The following is an 18,419-nucleotide window of genomic DNA, read 5'->3' on the forward strand; positions in this document are numbered from 1 at the left end:
CAGACATTCGGGTTGTATTTTTCATTATTTCTCTAAACTTTAATTAGTTCACTGCAGCAACAGATTCAACAAATAACTGATGCTGCCTTGAATCTAAGTCACGTGTCACTCTGAGTGCCATCACAGCACAGCCTGTGCTCCTATGCAGCAGCAAAGTTACGGGCATTCATCTGCTTGCTGCTGCAATAACATTATGACACTTTAACTCAGAGGTACGATTTTTGTTGTGTGAGATTATAGATAGCCAGTAGACTACTTGTCTGATGTTAAATGCTATGACCCACTGGCAATCCACGATGCACTCAACGAAAACGTTTTTATGCTGTGTGTGGCGTGACTCACCAGTGACCCACACGCAAGAATTCTCGCTCTTGTGTTGCCATCTGAGGTTTGAAATTGCAACTAATATATATTTTTATTGCATTGGACATGGGGTGGCATGTTTGTTTCGGAGAATGGAGTGGCGGTGCATTTCTCAGTTGGGTTTCTTGCAAACTTTCGCAGCAGTCTTTGAAATACGTGCCATTGGAATAAGTACCTGCATTTTTCTTGCTACTCCCAAACTTTTCAGCGTGTCTAATAGATAGATCCTCATGCCCCTTACGGATGAAAAAAAAAAAAGCACAATGCAGAGGAAACAAATAGTTTTGGGCCAGAAGAATGCACCAGCAACTTCGCGATCACCAGCAGATGAGTCAAGTGCTTCAGTGTCAGATGTTCAGCAGTGGACAGCGAAATCAGTGACAAAGATAGCGTTTACGAACCATCACAGACCTCAGCCAGCATGTCAAATGGAGAGTCAGACCTGACTGATGATTCTGAGGTGAATGATTCAAGATACAATGCTCTCATTTCTCTCAGCCCATCTCTAGAGAAATGGACACCGGCAACAACCACTTCGCCTAGTGCGACACCACACGTAGTCTAGGCCGCCCACTATTATTCAGTTGCCATCTAGCCGTTATGCCCCATCTTTATGTTCACTGTTTATTACAGATGACATTTGGCAAATGATGGTCAATGAAACAAACAGGTTCACACAAGTGTTGAAGTCAACTACTCCTAAATCTAAATCACGCTTGAAAAATTGGACGGAAACCAATGCCAAAGAAATTAAAGCATTTATTCGAATACTGATTTGTATTGGTCTCCTCCGTCTTCCTACTCCCAAATCTAAATCAAAGTTGAAAAATTGGATGGAAACCAATCTCCAACAAACGAAAGCATTTGTTGGAATACCAATTTGTATTAATCTCGTCCATCTTCCTATCCGAGTCGCTACTGGGCAAAAAGTAACCTGTATGGTGTTGAACTCATTCATCAAAATATGAGCCGTGACTGCCTTCTCCCTACTTTTGAGGTTCCGGCATTTTGTGGACAATTAACTGGTTGCAGAGTTGCAGGATCATGTCTTTAAGATCCATCCTCTGGTAGAGAAATTGAACCAAAATTTTTGCCACTGTGCTTGAGCCAGGAAAGGAGGTTGTGATAGATGAAACAATAGTGCCATGGTGTGGCAGACTTTCGTTCTTACAGAGTCAGGCTGTTCAAGGCATGTACCAAAGACGGTTACAGGCTAAAGGTTGATGTATATGCCGGAAAGTGTGACTGAACAATTGGCATCGGAAATGCCGAAGATGTATGCTTGAAACTCCTGCAAAATTACAAGGAAGTTGTGTGCCCGCTGTCCGTAGACAACTTCTACATGAGCTTGCCGCTCACTTTTCGCCTTCTAAAGGAAGACACTTTCATTCGTGGCACAGTTCGCTCAGTGAGGAAAGGGCTGCCAAAAGATCTCACTGAAGTAAAGGTTGCAAATGGCAGTGTTACCGAACTTCAGTCCAAAAATGGAGTGAAGGTACTGAAGTGGATGGACAAGAGGCCTGTTCTGATACTCACATCTGTCGCCAAATATGAAGCAACTTTGGTGGACAGTGGGAAGAAAACAAGGGATGGTGCACCAATCATGAAACATCAGGCCGGTCTCGATTACAATGCAGCAAAAAAAGGGCGTCGACTATAGTGACCAAATGACGTTATACCACAACTGCCTTAGAAAAGGACTCAAGTGGTACAGAAAGGTAGCTGTTGAGTTGCTTGTTGGATGTGTCATCATAAATGCGTGGAACATTCGTGGCATGCTTGAAGGAAACTACGCCAATTATAAAATTTCAAGATGAACTGGCTCATTCACTGTTCGGCCCTCGTCAAGACAACATCGAAGAAACTCGTAGGAGAAGTGTCCACATGCTAAAAAAAACTGGCACATCGGCACACGACACTCAGTGGCTCTGCACTGGCTGCTATGCGGCCAACAGTACCAGCAGTAGCCCAAACACTATGGTGAGAGTGAGAAAAGTGACCACTTTCCGTGAATAATGCCCCGGCAAGCCATTCATCTGTTTGCTGTGCTTTAATTCTAAGCACAAGTAACCTGAGAAGCAAGCTAGCTTCAACTGTAAAATGAGTAGGATGAAAACTTCAAGACATGGCTAATGTTCATACTAAATTTTAGCCTTTCTCTAACTAATAAATATTTCTAACACAGGAACTGACTTCTTGTCTTTTTTAATGGCAAGCACTTTGTAGTTCAACATAGGTTTCTAGCATCTTGAATCCACTGAGGGGCTACAGAATGTATTAAAGAAAGCTAAAAATGTATAATGTTGTGCTGAATGTGATCAAGACACATGTACAAGAAACTATAGTCATTAGTTCGATGAGGACAGTAATGTGCTTTAGCAAGATAGAACTTTGTTACGAACTTGCCCACATTCACATCTTAACAGATTTAACAATGTTTCCACTACGTGGAGAACCTTGATCTACAGTGCTTTTATCATACTGAAGAAGGTTGGTGTTCCTATTATAACACGTGTACTTAAGAAGCTCAATCTCTCAGGATTTCATGTTGTTTTACTTGACATAAGCTTACGATGCTTACAGATTACGTGCTCGTATCTCAACGTAAACACTTACTTCCTTTTCAATGATTTTCATTTCTGTAAAAGCACAGTAAATTTCGTCAGACGAGAAGTGCAAATGTGTTTTTTATTCTTTCATACTTGGTGCTTGCTATTATACAACTTACTTATATCAACTTGCTTGTTTAGAAAACTCCTAAAAAACACTCCCCCCGCCTTCTTCTTTCTTCTTTTACTTTCCATTGACTCTGACTTTCATTATGCTAATAAACTTCAGAAGAGCTTGCTCTCAGGCTAGTTTGTACACACTGCTAAGAATGAAAAAATGGAGAGAAAACGGGACAAGAAAGGCCTACAGAATGCTGATTTGCGCGCGGCAATCTATATCAAGGACGGGGTGCTGGACCAGGGAAGCTAAGAAGCCGCCACAACAAACTATGGGAGCTAGGTGAATGGCTTCGATGTCCACACAGAAACATAAATATAGGAATGTTATAGAATGCTGTGTCATTCAACAACCCCGTGAATGTTGAAAAGTGGGACAGTGATTAGCTGAAAAGAGTTTCAGAGAGCTCCAGGGAGTGGGGAGGATGATACAGTAAGGGGGCTAGGGTGGTGACACACATTAAGGGCATCAAGAATGAAGTGAAAAATTATGGAACATAGGGGGATTGTCTCATCACTGCTCGATCGCTCAACACCGGATAGCTGTGGCCAGTTGCCTTAGCTGAGATTCACCTACCCTGTCATAGCATGTGCTGCGCTTGCTGCTTTGCAGTCTTTAAAATAGGCAGGTGTCAGGGAAGCATGCCCATAATGCCTGCAATTAAGTAATAGGCGACTTGCAAAATAGTGCCCGCTCTCTTCCATACACAGCCATGGCTGAACCACTCACTAGCAAATCTGGTAAGAAAATAACGCTGACCTTCACTGTTACTTGGGCTGCAAACAAGAAGACACAAGACAGAGATGTCATGTTTTTAGCACAGTTCACTTTCCTAAGTAATGTACCAACAAGGTCATAATATACATTATATAAATACATCAATTTGTAAACAAAATGTTATTTTTAATATAGTCATTTTTAAAAACAGCACAAGGATGATAGCATAATTTTAGGCGTAGTCTGAGCAATGAAAAACTTTTGTCAGAAGTTAAGCGAAGTTTTGGCAACGTAAAAATGTGCATCCTCATTGCTAAAGCATTCCTGTCCGGGGAGTGCTAGGAGTTTGTCTTGGTGTGATGTAAAACCCTCCACACATTTATATAGTGCTAGAGAGAGAGGTGATGGGGGAGTGGTAGTGGCCAGTGGAGAATCCTTCCCTGAAATGAATTTCTGGCTACGTCACTGAATGTCTGCAATGCCTTGTAATAGCAATAGGTCTTGGATGGAAACACTATAGATGATACCAGTGAACCTATTGAGCCTATTCCTGTTTAGTGAGGTGATGTATGTTTTCCCAAAGAATTATAGAAACTGTACAATGGAATGTTTTGTACCACCTGTAATAACCATGCTGTAAGAAAACAGAAAGGCTGAGCTTAGATGTTGTAGGAAATCTCTTAAGAGGCTCAAGGATCGGTAAAGATGACTAACTTCTGTATTCTCCACTCAACCCTCCACCTGGATTCAAATGCACAGCAGCCCCACTCCTTGACACAGGCGGTTGCTTAGCTTTAATTAAACTTCATGTCAATTACTGTGAAACACAGCGTCGTCTTCAGTCAAGGGGTGGCACTGCGCTCATCTCAGTGGAATGAAGCTTCCAGTCATAGATGGTTTCAGAATACAGGGTAAGTGACCTCACATTTTACTCTCTTCGTCGTGAAATCTAGACACCAAAGCGTCGGTTTGAACAAGTAATGCTTTAAGCGCTCTCTCATGCATATGTTTGCTTTAAGGCAGAGTCAGCTTACTATTTCCTGCTTCTGCCACATGCAAATGACACAAAAATATCTCAATAAAATGATTGTGATTTAAGTGGTACACACTCTCTGCAATGTGATTAAATGTTTGTAATAAAAGAAGCACTACTCATGTGCTGGTCAGCATCTGCAGCATTATGTTCACCAAGATAGCTTTTTTGTCTCAATATATTCAATATTGTTGCAAATTTAAGAGGTTTTGCAGCTAACATGTAGCTGTCAACTTGTGTCTCGAGAACATACAGCTTTAGTTGAGAGGAGCGCTATATTGCATGAGACAAAGGAGCATTTTTAGACTGCTTGTTTTATTTGTGTGAAAAACAATTGTGAAGGTTTTAATAGCAAAGTAATACAGTAGGTGTTGGCAACGCGAACAAGCCATGCAAAGTGTATGCATTAGAAATGAACTATCCAGATGAGGACCCCCCACCCCACTGATATATGTCAATGCTATAATATCAAATGCTGTGACATTTAACACATATGGTGACTAAAAAAAAAAAGGATAACTAAAGCAAGAGCAGCATTAATAAAACAACAATATCAACTGCAAAATTTATACAATTTTTCTCAAAACTTTTATCTTCGCATAAACTGTGGCCTCAAACACTGTGGGCACTTTTCCTAACAACCTTCACATTTCACTAGTGCTAATTCTAGCTTCCCTTTAGCTTCTAGCTTGATTCTAGCTTCCAGCTCAACTGCAATGTTTTGAACGTCAGGGCATGTGCAAGTGATAATTAGTTTGTGATGGCCACGTGGATCTGTTTCTCTGCCTGAATAATAGGGAGAGGAGGGCAATATAATTGCCTTGAGAACTATTAAGCAGAAGCAGCATGGTGGATGAGGAGCAGTGGCCGGAATAAAACATTTCAGGAGTTCAATGTAGTAAGGATACAGGAGTCATATGATTAACTTCGCAAGAATATGAGGCCATTATAACACTAAGGGAAACAGACTGGCCCATCACACTGAATTTTCAAATATCCTAACTGGTCTAGAACACCTTGAACAGCTGCTGAAAAAAAAAAAAATGTAGCATTGTCTTAAAAAAACAGCTTTTTTGTTTGTTTACTCTGCTATGCCACTGTACACATTATTACTATTACTTTTTTTTTCTTTTGGAACAGAAAGTCACCATATGCCTGGAGGTTTTAGATCACCTTCTTGGTGTGCTCCCGATATATGAACAGTTCGAAAACATTAACATTGTTGCATGGTTTATTGCCCAAGTAGAGCGGCACGTAACGACTGACTACGGAACCAGGCGTGTGAATATGCACACCCTGTATCCAATCAAACCCTATATCAATCAATTTTGTACAATTAGACCTCCATATATTGAACTTTAATGTAACAAACCGTTTTACTTTGCAGAACTTATTTGGTGCGCATATAGAAATCTTCAATTTATTTAATTCTGTTTATCTGCAATTTCAATTTACGGAAACTATAAATTCTTCTAAAATTTAAATGAGGATATGTGTTGCATTTGAACTGTAAATTCTATGGACGTACAAGCGCTTTCCGGGAGTAAAGCTTCACGATTTCCTTCCAAAGTTTATTCGACTTAGGGACAAAATTCTGCAGCAAAGTTATAAACGACCACAGGTGACAAGCAGCTGAATGCGAGGTATCTGGTACAGACCCACGGGGGAAAACTTAAAAACCACAATAGCACACATTCAGGCGAGTATGTAAACAGGCGAACTAAGCAGAGAACAAAAACAACACAGCACTGCTTTCATAGGTCCCGAATTATCAGAGTTTCGTCAGAGTTGGTGCAAGCACGCATCCGCAGATAAAACGGGCTCCCACCGTACATTGACCAATACTTCGAGAGCTGACGCCTACACAATAACCGGGGTAGGTTACAGCACTTGTTTCTGCTCTGATCGTATAGTGTTCGAATGATGTCGCGACAACGCAAGTACTTGCAATAGGGGCGACGACCTTCCACAACTCCAGAACATCACAAAAGACCGTTTGCACATGTACTAACCAGCCAAACAAACTAACCACGGCAGCGAAGACCACTTAAATCGAACATACAACGCAGAAACACCTCGTAATTGTTTCACCATAGAGAAAGGTTACACCTTGTTGCACAGACGCTCACAAGAAATTCAAGAAATGTCCAAAGCGCACTACCGCCGCCTTTTAAAAATCCAACGGGAGCCAAGCCAAATCAGTAATAAGTTGGCTATTTGGGTGAATGCAACGTACCCATTAGAACCACCGGGTACGTGCAACGCCGGCCCCACGAATACCCGGTAATGGCTCCCCGCGAGCGGGCGGGGTGGAAAGTGGGTTAGACGCGGCGAGAGTCGGCGCGAAGAAAGAAATCAATAAACCACTTGACGGGGTTTGGTCGGCTACGGAGCGCAAATTGCGCCGCAGTGGCAACGCGGCCCGCGGATCACAAGCGGCGATTAGGCGAGGCACGACGCAGATCTTGAGAGGCAATTCAACGACTGCGCAGTTAAATAGGGTCATGGTTCGTGCGCGCCATTTTCACGTGCGCCTTTTCGGTCGCGAGAGAAAATAACTGCCCTCCGATTGTAGCAAGGACGCTCAAGGCGGATGAAACGGAGTCAATAATTCGACGCCGTCGCTGCAACGCAACGTTTTACGTACGGTACGTTGTACCACGGCTCACACGGTGTGTCGCTCGTAGTAAATGGAGTGGGGGCGCGGAGAGCAGCGGAGGACGAACTTAACTGGAACGCAAATGCATTTCTCGTCGCGCATCGCACCCCATGTGTAATTACTAAAATGCGATGGCGCCTAATGCAATTGGTTAAAATTAACCATCCTAATTTTGTTATTTAGCCAATTTGACTTCTCGTACATGCAATGCCCGCATGGTAGAGCAGTCCAGCTTAGAGAGCACAATTAAGAAATCTGCAGCAGGCGATTTCCAAAACGATTCTGTTCAAAGAAAAGAATATATGTATATATATATATATATATATATATATATATAGAAAGCTTTACAGTGCTCATAGGGTCACTTCAACACAACAGTCAGATAAAACATTCTACACGCTGTATGATCACTTGCAAAATATAATTCTCACAGAAAATATCTTGAGGAAGACGAAGACTGTGTTGTTTATCTCCAATTGGAGTCGCTTGACTCTGAAGCTTACTCTATGCAAGACCTGCCACCTTGACTGGGCACTCTATATTTGAACGTACTGTGACTCAAACTAAATATAAACTATATACAGTAAAACCTTGATATAACAAAGTTGGTTAAACTACCACTTCATTATATTGGAATTAGACCTTTCATGCAAATTTTGCTATGTGGAAATTATGCATAAACACATCTTTTTATACTGAGGTTCGAAATACATGGCGTTTTATGGACAATAAGTTACACAAAGGTTCAATATTTAATTATACTGGCAATTTCATTCTATCAATGTTTAACTGCATAAGTGAGAGTGGCCAATTTTGCACAATAATCAAACCCTGTTGACAAGCCTTACCAAGTGCATTATGGCTACTTCATGCCAAGTCTTCACAATAATTTTATTATTTCGCCAATTATTCACTTCGGTACCTTGTGCAAGTAATGGCCACCTTTTTCAAGTAATCCGGCTCAGAGCGTAAGGCCTAAAGGTTCAATGAACGTTCTCGCGAGATTCAGCAATTCTTTTCAAAATAGTGCTCGTCCAATGTACGCTGCACAAGCAGCACAAGATGTGTATAAGAAAATGCGTAAAGCCCTTTATTTGAGCAGACGTCTCAGTAGAAAAAAAAGAGGCATCCCTTGAGTTTAAGTCACAACTCGGTCACACGTACGTTTCGCATCATGGCACATAAGAAGAAACAAATAACCTCAGCTTCCTCCTCTTGAAGTGCCATCAGAAGCTGTTGACGAGGTCGAAGGTTCAGTCGGCACTTATACCCTTCATGGCAAAAAAAAGGAAAGGACAGCACAAGACGCAAGTTTCCGACCAAGCTCAGATGCTAACTAGATCCGACATCAGCTGGGAGGCGCCAGACCCTTGCTCACAAGGAAGGCATCAATTCTGGGCTCCCGACCCAGGAAGTTCCTCAGGAGCTCTTCAGCATCCTGCATCGCAAAAAAACACAAGTCAGGGGCTGGCCAACAGTAATGAAGTCCAAGTAGACGAGACACTCGCATTGTCTGCTCACGTTCTATCCTATTTTTGGCAGTTTTGAAACAATTTCACAGTCACTGTATTTACTGAAATATAATGCCAGCCTCAATTCTAATGCACACGATATTTTTCATGGTCAGGAATATAAAATGCAGTGCTCGCAATTAAACTGCGCAACAACAAATACAACAACGACAAATTTGAAAATTTAACTCTGAGTTGTTTCCTTACCATATTTTCATGGTAAGAGAGCGAAATGGCGAATTGTACTTTACGTATAGCCACGGGAGATCACTCATTGTTGCTGTTGGAGGTTAGAAGACGTGATTCAAGCTTGGGGAGGGGGGGGGGGGGGGGAGGGATAGGGACATGATTTATTGCAGTTTTGGTTTCATGCTAGATTCTAACGTGCACATCATATCTTGTGAATTTTAGTGAAAGAAGTGTATTAGAATAGAGTAAATCTCAGAATAGAATAATCTCTGTTCTCCACGTAACAGCACAAGCACCTAGTTAGACACCAGCACTCTGACAGTATTGCAGACTGCACAAAAACGTCAGCAAGGTAGAAATACCTAAAGGTTAAGAGCCATTTCTCGACATTTAATTGAGTAAGTACCAACTGTGTTGCTCTGTTACATTTAGCATAACAAAGAAACACTGGGGCTACGAACGTACTGCAATAGTGGATAGTCTGGGACTAACCCATTATGTCTGCACGTAATTACATGGTCCCATTTTCCACACTATGCATTTCCATTCATCGTGAAAGAATTAGGTGGCTCAGTTGCAGAATTTGTGTTTAGAAGACTGAGACTTGCTTTATACAAACTATATGGCAGGATATGTCTATCTATGAACGGTAATTTTTTTTAGAAATGCAGGAAAAAATCAGTCCTTAATGGGTTAAACTTTACATAAAATTTCTCATGTACTTTATATAAAATGCTTCAAATTTTTTTCTGGACCGTGTTTACTCGGCTCCTAGTGCAACATATTTCTGTGCATAACTGAATGCAACAAACATGTCAGCTTCTCTTCCTAAAACTTGCTGACTCGTCTAATTTTGACGATCTGCATTTTCCTTATTTTGCTTTCAAATATCTTAAAACTCAGGTTCACCTTAACCAGTGACAAATCAAGAAGAAACCAACAAAGCAAAAATTTTTTCTTGCACTAATTCTTCCCCTAACCATTTCAATAGTTAAGGAATTCGAGAAAGTAAAGCCTGATGAAATACAATTTGGGAAACTTCCCGTTCCTTGAGGAAGCAAGTCCAACAACTAGTACACTAAGGAAGCTGGTCCTTCCAATGACTAATGGCAGCTACAGCTGCTACGACTGGCAGTTGACAAAAGGACAGAAAGTTGGGCGAGTTGGTACGGTAACATGATCTTGGATTGTAGCGCGAAGTGACACGGACACAGACAGGAGCAGACAGGACGGGTTGACCCCTCACCTTTGTCAAGCCAGCCTCAAGAATCTGCTTCCGATAGTCCATGCCAGTCTTGGGGTTCAGGATGCCCTCCTTCTTGAAGCGTGTTTCAAACAGATCCATGCTGTACACTTCACTCCACTGTTGGGATGGTGAACCAGCAGTTGACGTCAATGAGCATCGAATGAAGGGGCAAAGAACAAGACAAACACAGGGGATAAAGCAAATGTTGATAGAGGGCCACTGACATCAAGACTGACTGACTGATTGATTCATTCATTCATTCCTTCATTCATCCATTCAATCCGGTCTAATGTGAAACAAAAGAGAAACACCAAATGAGTCTAGACTGTCAAACTATTCCTTGAAAATTCTCCATATTTGTTAACTTAAGTGGATAATAGGTTGATTATCAGAAGAGAATAAAAGCTCAACGTTATATCAAAAAAAAAAAAAAATTTTTTTTTTTTTACTTTAACACTGAAACCCAAGCACATTTCAATGCATACTTCTGTATTTGGGTTTAGTTGGCTCAGTAGAACTTCATGAAGCTAGCCAAGTTCAATCTTTACCTCCTTCAGAATAAATGTAGTCCACTTTTACCGATAAACAATTAACCAGGTCGTAGCAGGTGCCGTCAAAATTTGTGACACTACAGCGAGCTATTGTGCGAACCTCAAGGCTGCACTGCCACCCATCTTTCGTTTTTATGGCTTTTATGGCTTACCAAGCGTCTTCTCACAGTAAGCGTACCCTTTTCGGTACTACTGAAGGGTAATTTACTAGCAATTCCTTGAAAACATTTATTAAAGGGCCCCAGTGCAAATTTCAATTATTCACTGGTAGTTTTAAAATGCAGTCTAGCAATCGTTTGAATGAAATAATTTCTCAGATCTGTTTATTATTGGAGACAGAAGAGATTGAAAGACCTGTTGCCATACCACCAGGACGCAAGGGCAACTGCCAACAGAGACACTCTCTCCCTCTGCCTCGAGTAGTGTCCGCTAAAGCTCTTAAATGAAATAAAAGTAGCACAATCTTTTGAAGAATGCCGCAGTCCTCCTCCCCTGTGCTTTCCCTTGATGCTCGACCCTCTCACTGGCCGAACACTATCACATACTGTTGCAAGCTTTTTTCTTGCTTTGTATCTTGCTTCTGCCGACATCGCAGTGCCAAACATTGCGAGAGGCACCTGTTTCGCATCTCCTTTGTGCTTTTTCAGTTTAATTCCGTGTTTGTGACGCCGTGTTGCTGCGCCTTTGGATGCAGCACACGTGAAACTGACGGCAAGTGCTTGTTCCAGATTCCATCTGCCAAACGAGACACAGCGCAAAGGAAGGTGTGGTTTCAAAGAATCAGCCAGGCTGAGTTCAGCCCAATGCAATGGTCCTGGATCTGTGAGGAAACCGAGTGATTCTTCACTTGTCACTAATCTCATATGCTGCCACTTGCTGTAAGTGGCTTCGTTAGTTTTTCGCTCCCTTAAGTGCCGCACGTTTGCGCTGCGTTTATGATCAACTTTCGTGCCCAACTTCAATGAAGCTGTCTCCAAACACTCATGCTTTTTGTCAACTCAGTCATATATTCCATGGCACTGTCTTTGTTTCACCTAAATGTATGCAAACAGCACCTTTGAGTGTATCCCGATACATTTTGAAGCAGTGATGGTACATTGGTAAAAAAAGGGGCGCCAACCTGCAGAAAGATGAACTTATTGGGGCGACTTTGCTCCTTCAAGAGAAACTCAACTCGGTGGTCAGCAGAGATCAAAGTTCCTGTTGCTATTGTCCGCTTTGTCAGTGGCCAGGACAAACTTGGAGGTTAACTCTTCGTTTTTACTCTGCATGAATTTTGACAAGACAGTGGGCAAAATACGCAGCGCAGAATTTCTCGTACCCGCGCGCAACACACACAAGAGGCGATATGATCCACAGTAGCAGCCTTGCACACACCTGTTATGATGTCTGCTGCCGCGCTTCTCAAGTTCACAAAAAGAAAAAGAAAATGTGTGGATTTATGTAAAGTACCCTACAAGCGAGCAAAGCGACTTGTGTGTCATTATCGATGGACCGCTTTCGCCGATTGATCAGTAGCTCCCCCAACAGTCAGTGAAAACTCTAAAGCAACTACGCACCTACTGCTAGTCAATCATTCGCTCTCACTGCCTAGTCTTAATTTTAAAGACTCACTGTGTGCATTGGCCACTGGCCGACAAGGGAATGAAGCTGCTGAAACGTGATAGCAACGGCGGTAAATCAACCAACGTCAAGGTCGCATGCAGCATGGGTGAGGGTCTCGCACTAATAGCAGAGCCAACTAAGTGCAACCACACTCGGATGCCCTTTCATGATGTTTCGATTGTGAGTCATAACGTAAAAAAAATTCCAATCAAAACACGACCTCAAAAGCGCGAGCGATACGTAGTGACTGCGGTTGATTCATAGAGCGTCTGCTAGTTCAGCACTGCGTAGGGGGGAGCCACAGTGGACAGAAGAGAGAGAGAATGCCCGTGCAGGAGGAAGAGGGAGGAGACGGTGCTACCTTTATTTCATTCAGGGGCTTTAGCCTCCGCATGTGACGTTCCTTCCCCGCCGTTTCCCATACCAGAGCTGAGGGACCGCATCAGGTTCATGTGAAAAGCCCTACCTCCTCCTCCCCCCCCCCCCCCTCTTCCTATTTGCTGCACAGCACATTTCCGATGGTGGTGTGTGCACAAGTGATGTTGTTGCACGTTCCCTATCAAACAATGTACCGAAACCTGTTGAGGAGAGCGACATTGCTAGGACTGTGCTTTACATCACGGCACTTGTGCATGTTACCTTGACTCTTTGGTTTGGAGTGACACTTCTTTGAGGGGAGGACACCTGGCGTCTGGTCTGAAAATTCAACTGTTTCTGTGGCGTGCAGCACTGTAATACTTTGCAGACACAATCGTCAACAGCGCATAATGTGCTGTGCTTGTCTGTTTATTACGGACAGACATGGCGGGGGACCCTTAAATCACCATAGCAACACAGAGCTTGAGGGATGCTGCTGTAAGGGTGCTCCAGAGTAGTTTTGACAACCAGGAGTTTTTGAATGAGCACCTAATTCCAGGAACACTTTTGCACTTTGCCCTCATCTGAATTTTTGATGCTGGCTTTACTGCAAACATCGGTTATGAGCTAACTGCACAAGTCTATGCACTTGTTCATCATTTCGTCCCTATCAAGATGTGCTGCCAGGGTTGGGGAATCTAAATGGTGGACTTGCGCTAAGCAACAGACCATAAGCAGACATCACAACATTGGCACATTGTAACTAATATCTAATTTTCTCGGATTTAATTATTCTCGTCTACTCCTCATTGCAGGATGGAGGACACAAAAGAAATCTATCATTGAATACAAACATATATTTTGACATCGAATGATGGATCCCTATGCTCAAGTATGAAGAAGTGACCCTGAAAGTATCCCGAGAACAGCCAATTTATGATGTATGATGTACTTGATGAAATTTGCAAGACATTGAAAAACTTGGTTGATGCGCACTCCGCAATCACTGCTGTAAAATGAAATGGCCCAATTGCACGCACCAAGTAGCCGTAGTAGCGAGAGTCATAGCCGGCCATCAAGTGACTGAAGTTGGCAGCAAAGTTGGTCCCATCCTGTGGCTTGTAGCCGAGCAGCTTGTCCTGGATTTCTCCAAACAGCTTGGCCGTTTCTGCCTGGGACAGAAAAAAAAACATCCAGAAAACTCATGGTTAGGCAAACAGCTCAGGGTTCATTCACTATTAAGCATAGGGGGACATGGGTCTTAGAGACTAAAAAATCGCGAGAATATGGGTTTCTTAAAAGTGGTATTTTCATAATATACAAACACTGCTGTATGTTTGGACCAAGTTTCCCGCGTCATGGATCAATATTTTAGCCGCAATATCAATTTATGTAACCGCCACGCGCTATATTTTGACAGAAAGAAGCATAAGAAGGGGGCTTTTTTCATGCCACGCCGCTGCTGAACGACGTATGCTGTCACGGCCATCTTGGTCGCGTTGGAAAGAACTACTTCTCTTCTTCAATTTACCACCACATTTTCGTTCCCCCCCCCCCCCCGCCCCCCATTGGTTATGTAGAAATACCACACCGAAAAAAAGTCCCAGCGTGTGACCCCATTCGCCAATTCCATGCATGTGACTAAATAAAGTCCTGCGTTTGGCTTAGGTGGCTGGCGTCATCTGCTACAGCGTGCAGATGCGCTTGAAAAGTGAACCGCGACGCCATTTTGCAAGCTGCTAGCGTCAACGTTACTAGACTAGGTTCAGTTTTCAAACTCCCGTGACTGCGTGGACTCACCACCCATCTCGTGGCGCTGCTGTCGCACTTTGCTCGGTCAGTGCGGCGCGGACAGGGCGACGAAGCACTGTCCGGTGTTTATGCGTTTTGGCGCGTTGTATATATGCGTGTTTTGCTGCAGTCTCGGTGCATTTTTGCGACACTCTTATGCGTTTTAAATGCCCTTTGGGTTTTGAAGAGTTTACAGGCCGTATCATCCAATTTTATTTACTGACGCGAATGCATATTTATGCACCGTTCCTGCAGCGATAACTTACTTTGAATGTGCAAGTCTGCTCGCAAGGGAGCAAATCTCACGTAGGTTTCAACATTGCACTTGTGAATGCGGTGCTCTGATGAAAGAAATAGTGCTAGCTTCATTTTTTTTATCCCGAAATGAAGCGCTGAGAGTGTGTATATACCGTGTTTCCCAGCTAACTTCAGCCAGAGTTTTAAAATATGCGAATGCTGCGTAGCTGGGCACAACCAAGGTAATGTTTGCCGTAGCTTTGAGATATTCAAATTATAAATCCGCCCAGTTAGGTAATGCGTAGTTAATTCATTATTAATTAAAAGTTATCCAATAATTGTTAGTGTACTTCTTAATTCACTAATTAATTAATTAGTTCATCTATTTGTGTAATTCGTTGCCACCACCAAAGGTCCAGGTTTCAACGACCGTGGGTTCGAGTGCCTTAACTCTATTTTAATTAACTGTGCCTTAATTAACTTCGCCTAATTCACTGAGCCTTGACTGGCCTCGTGAACTGCCTCGATTGATTCGCTTGGGCTCTCGTGACTTTCTTGGACCATCGTGTGGTCGCGCTAACATCGCCTCATGCGTTCGCATTATTATTTAATTAGTACTAAGCAGCAACAGCTGATTACAACTACTAATCAGCTACTTACAGCTACTCATCAGCAACAGCTGATTAATATAGAGCGCAGTGGACGGCCGGGGCTGCTCTGGGGCACTCTGGGGCAGCGCAGCAGCATTTTCACAGCTACGTAAAGTTTTTTAATCAATCTCCTAAACGCGAGACTATACAAACATTTAAAGACACATCGGTGAAAACACTTGCTGAGTACGTAAGTTGCGAAGTCTGAGGAGTCAAGCCCCTTCGCCAACGCAGAGCTGCGCCCGCGTAGAGCTACTTGCGGTGCTCCCGCCCTCTGGCGGCAAACCAAGACAAGGGTCCACCCGCGATGTATGGCGCCTACGGAGAGTTTGACAACTGAACCTAGTCTAGTAACGTTGGCTAGCGTAGTGTGTAGTGATGTCGGAAGTTTGCCAATTGAAACAAGTTTGGCAAGAAAAGAAAGCGAGCTTGCTACAACTTCGAAAAGTGCTCTGACCTTGCCAAAAAATACAGCGACAAACACCCGCTGGTGGTTTCAAGCAAGCTAGGCCTAACGACGTCGCCGGCTGATAGTCATCGCAGGAGCATCGTTCGGCATGACACAAAGATGGTGCAGCCAGCAGAATTGCTCCAATGGCAGGAGCAAGCAGGGGAAAACCTCGAACAACTGGCGGGAATTTCGGCAAAGAAGTGGAAATTGGACGTGTACGAGTGTCAACGACGGTGCGGACAGGCCGGCGGAGATGGAGTCATGCTTTTATGTTATCAGTGTGGAAGCAATAAGCGCTTTGGTCTCTCGGCTAAAGTGCAGTCTCTGTGGCAGCTCCGTGACTTTTGAATCAGAGGAGAGAGAGTACGACCTTGCCATCAAGCTTCTCGCCATTTGCTTCCGAGTGGAGCTCACCGCGCGTGAAAAACAGCAAAATGGTCAACCCCTTCGTAGTGAACACTCTTAACGCTCATGCGATGATTAGCACTGGAAATCAACAAACAGCAATGAACTAAGTTTTTGCTGCAATGAATATCTCGCACCATGGCCTTCATAACAAAACGTGGCAAGGCTATCTCAATCAGAAGCTGGCGCCAGCATCGTCGTCTGCTGCACAAAAGCTGATGGGCGTGTGTGCGATATCAGTGAAATCATTGTCTAATGACTTGAAACTTGCGAACTCTGGGAATATAGTGGTATCCTACGATGGCTCATGGATGATGCGTGGCCATTCACCACACATCGGAGTCGGCATGGTCATCGGACTGTTCTCCGGACTTGTGTTCGACTACGTTGTCCTGAGCAACTTCTGTGCTGGGTGTGTGCGGGGCCCGAAACCTGGTGACCCGGACTACCAAGATTGGAAGGCAAGCCATATGTGCCAAAAAAATACAGAAAAAAAAGCAGGGAAGATGGAAGTTGAAGCGGCACTTATACTGTTCCAGAGGTCACTTCAGCTGCATAAACTAAGGTACACCACAGTCCTCTCAGATGGTGATAGTCGCGCATTTCTTGCTCTCAGACAAGCCAAAGTGTATGGCTTTGTGCCAATCGAGAAGGAAGATTGCGTGAATCGCATCCAAAAAAAGGATGGGGACTGCTTTGCACACTCTCGTTGCCAAACACAAGTGCTCTGCTTCTGAAACACTTGGCGGCAAAGGGAAATTGACGGGTGACCTGGTCACCAAACTCGGTGCCTACTATGGATGGGCATTAAAATCCAACGAAGGGGATGTCAAGGCCATGCAGAGGGCTGTGATGGCACCATACCATCACATCACGTCAAACGACAAGGTTTCAAACCACAGCCTTTGCCCATCTGGTCCAGACTCTTGGTCCCATCAGAATGCTGCGCAAGCAAAAAATGAGCCCATCTCAAAGCATCGATATAATTTGCCTATCCATGTTTGTCATGCCCTTCTACCAGTGTTAGAACGCCTCTCAGAATAAAAATTGTTTTGAAGGTGCCAGCGCAGCATGACCCAAAACAATAATGAATTCTTGCTTTCCATGATTTGGGCATCGGCACCTAAAGAACAGCATGCGTCGCTTTTTGCTGTTGGAGCTGCTGTGGCTGAGCCAGTAATGAAATTTAATTCATGGAACGAGAGAGCTTCATCTGCCATACTCCAGGAGCTTCATTTGAACCCGGAGCTACCGAACAGTATGAGAATGGCCGAGAAAGATAACCGACAAGCAGCAGCATCAGCCCACAAGCGTGCATCTGCAGAAAATCTGTGACAAGCCTTCAAAAAACTCAGTTTTGGTAGCTGTAGACGGACTGATTACACCCCTGGTGGCTACTGACCATTTAGATATGTGGATAGATGAATAACTTTTGGTATGTTTGCACAAAAATGAGCTTGTCCGTTGTTTTTTTTTCGTTTTCTTAAAACATGAATTTTTGAATATTTGCATTCTTCCGGGAGTGATTTTGCAGTAATCGGGGCACCTTGAATTGTAATTTTTCTTGCAGTATTGAGCTACATGAATAATGCACACAATACTAGGACCAGATTTTCGCATCTCAGTTTTAATATTTTTTTTTTATTGTCCATACATTAAACAGCTACTTTGAACCCATTTTGAACAGAAAGCTTTGATGTGCTGTATAATTGTTAATAATTGTTATACCAAAAAAACTATTCCTACCATTGTGAAGCTTATGGTTCCTAGTATCGAGCTATGTACCTAAAGCAAGATATTGATGAGCAGTTTTTGCTTCATTGTTCCCAGAAACTATGCTAATTATTTTGGTTAACTTATTGGCATATCTTAAAAACAATTGCATATTCGGAATCGGCATAAGAAACTACACAACACCGTGCAGTTT

The 18,419-nt window shown here is 43.2% G+C and overlaps 1 protein-coding gene across 1 annotated transcript in view; it reads right to left on the reverse strand.

The window, feature by feature from the left end:
- Positions 1-8,566: 8,566 nt before the first annotated feature.
- LOC139049914 (thimet oligopeptidase-like) overlaps positions 8,567-18,419 on the reverse strand; it is a 44,259-nt gene continuing 34,406 nt past the window's right edge. The window contains exons 14-16 of the mRNA XM_070525788.1: positions 13,999-14,130; positions 10,446-10,562; positions 8,567-8,937 (exon numbers count right to left, since the gene is read on the reverse strand). Coding sequence (XP_070381889.1) covers positions 8,848-8,937; positions 10,446-10,562; positions 13,999-14,130 — 339 coding nt within the window. The 3' untranslated portion in view covers positions 8,567-8,847. The remainder of the gene's footprint in view (positions 8,938-10,445; positions 10,563-13,998; positions 14,131-18,419) is intronic.

This window comes from Dermacentor albipictus, chromosome 9 (genome assembly GCF_038994185.2).
Source record: "Dermacentor albipictus isolate Rhodes 1998 colony chromosome 9, USDA_Dalb.pri_finalv2, whole genome shotgun sequence".
NCBI classification, from domain to species: Eukaryota; Metazoa; Arthropoda; class Arachnida; order Ixodida; family Ixodidae; genus Dermacentor; species Dermacentor albipictus.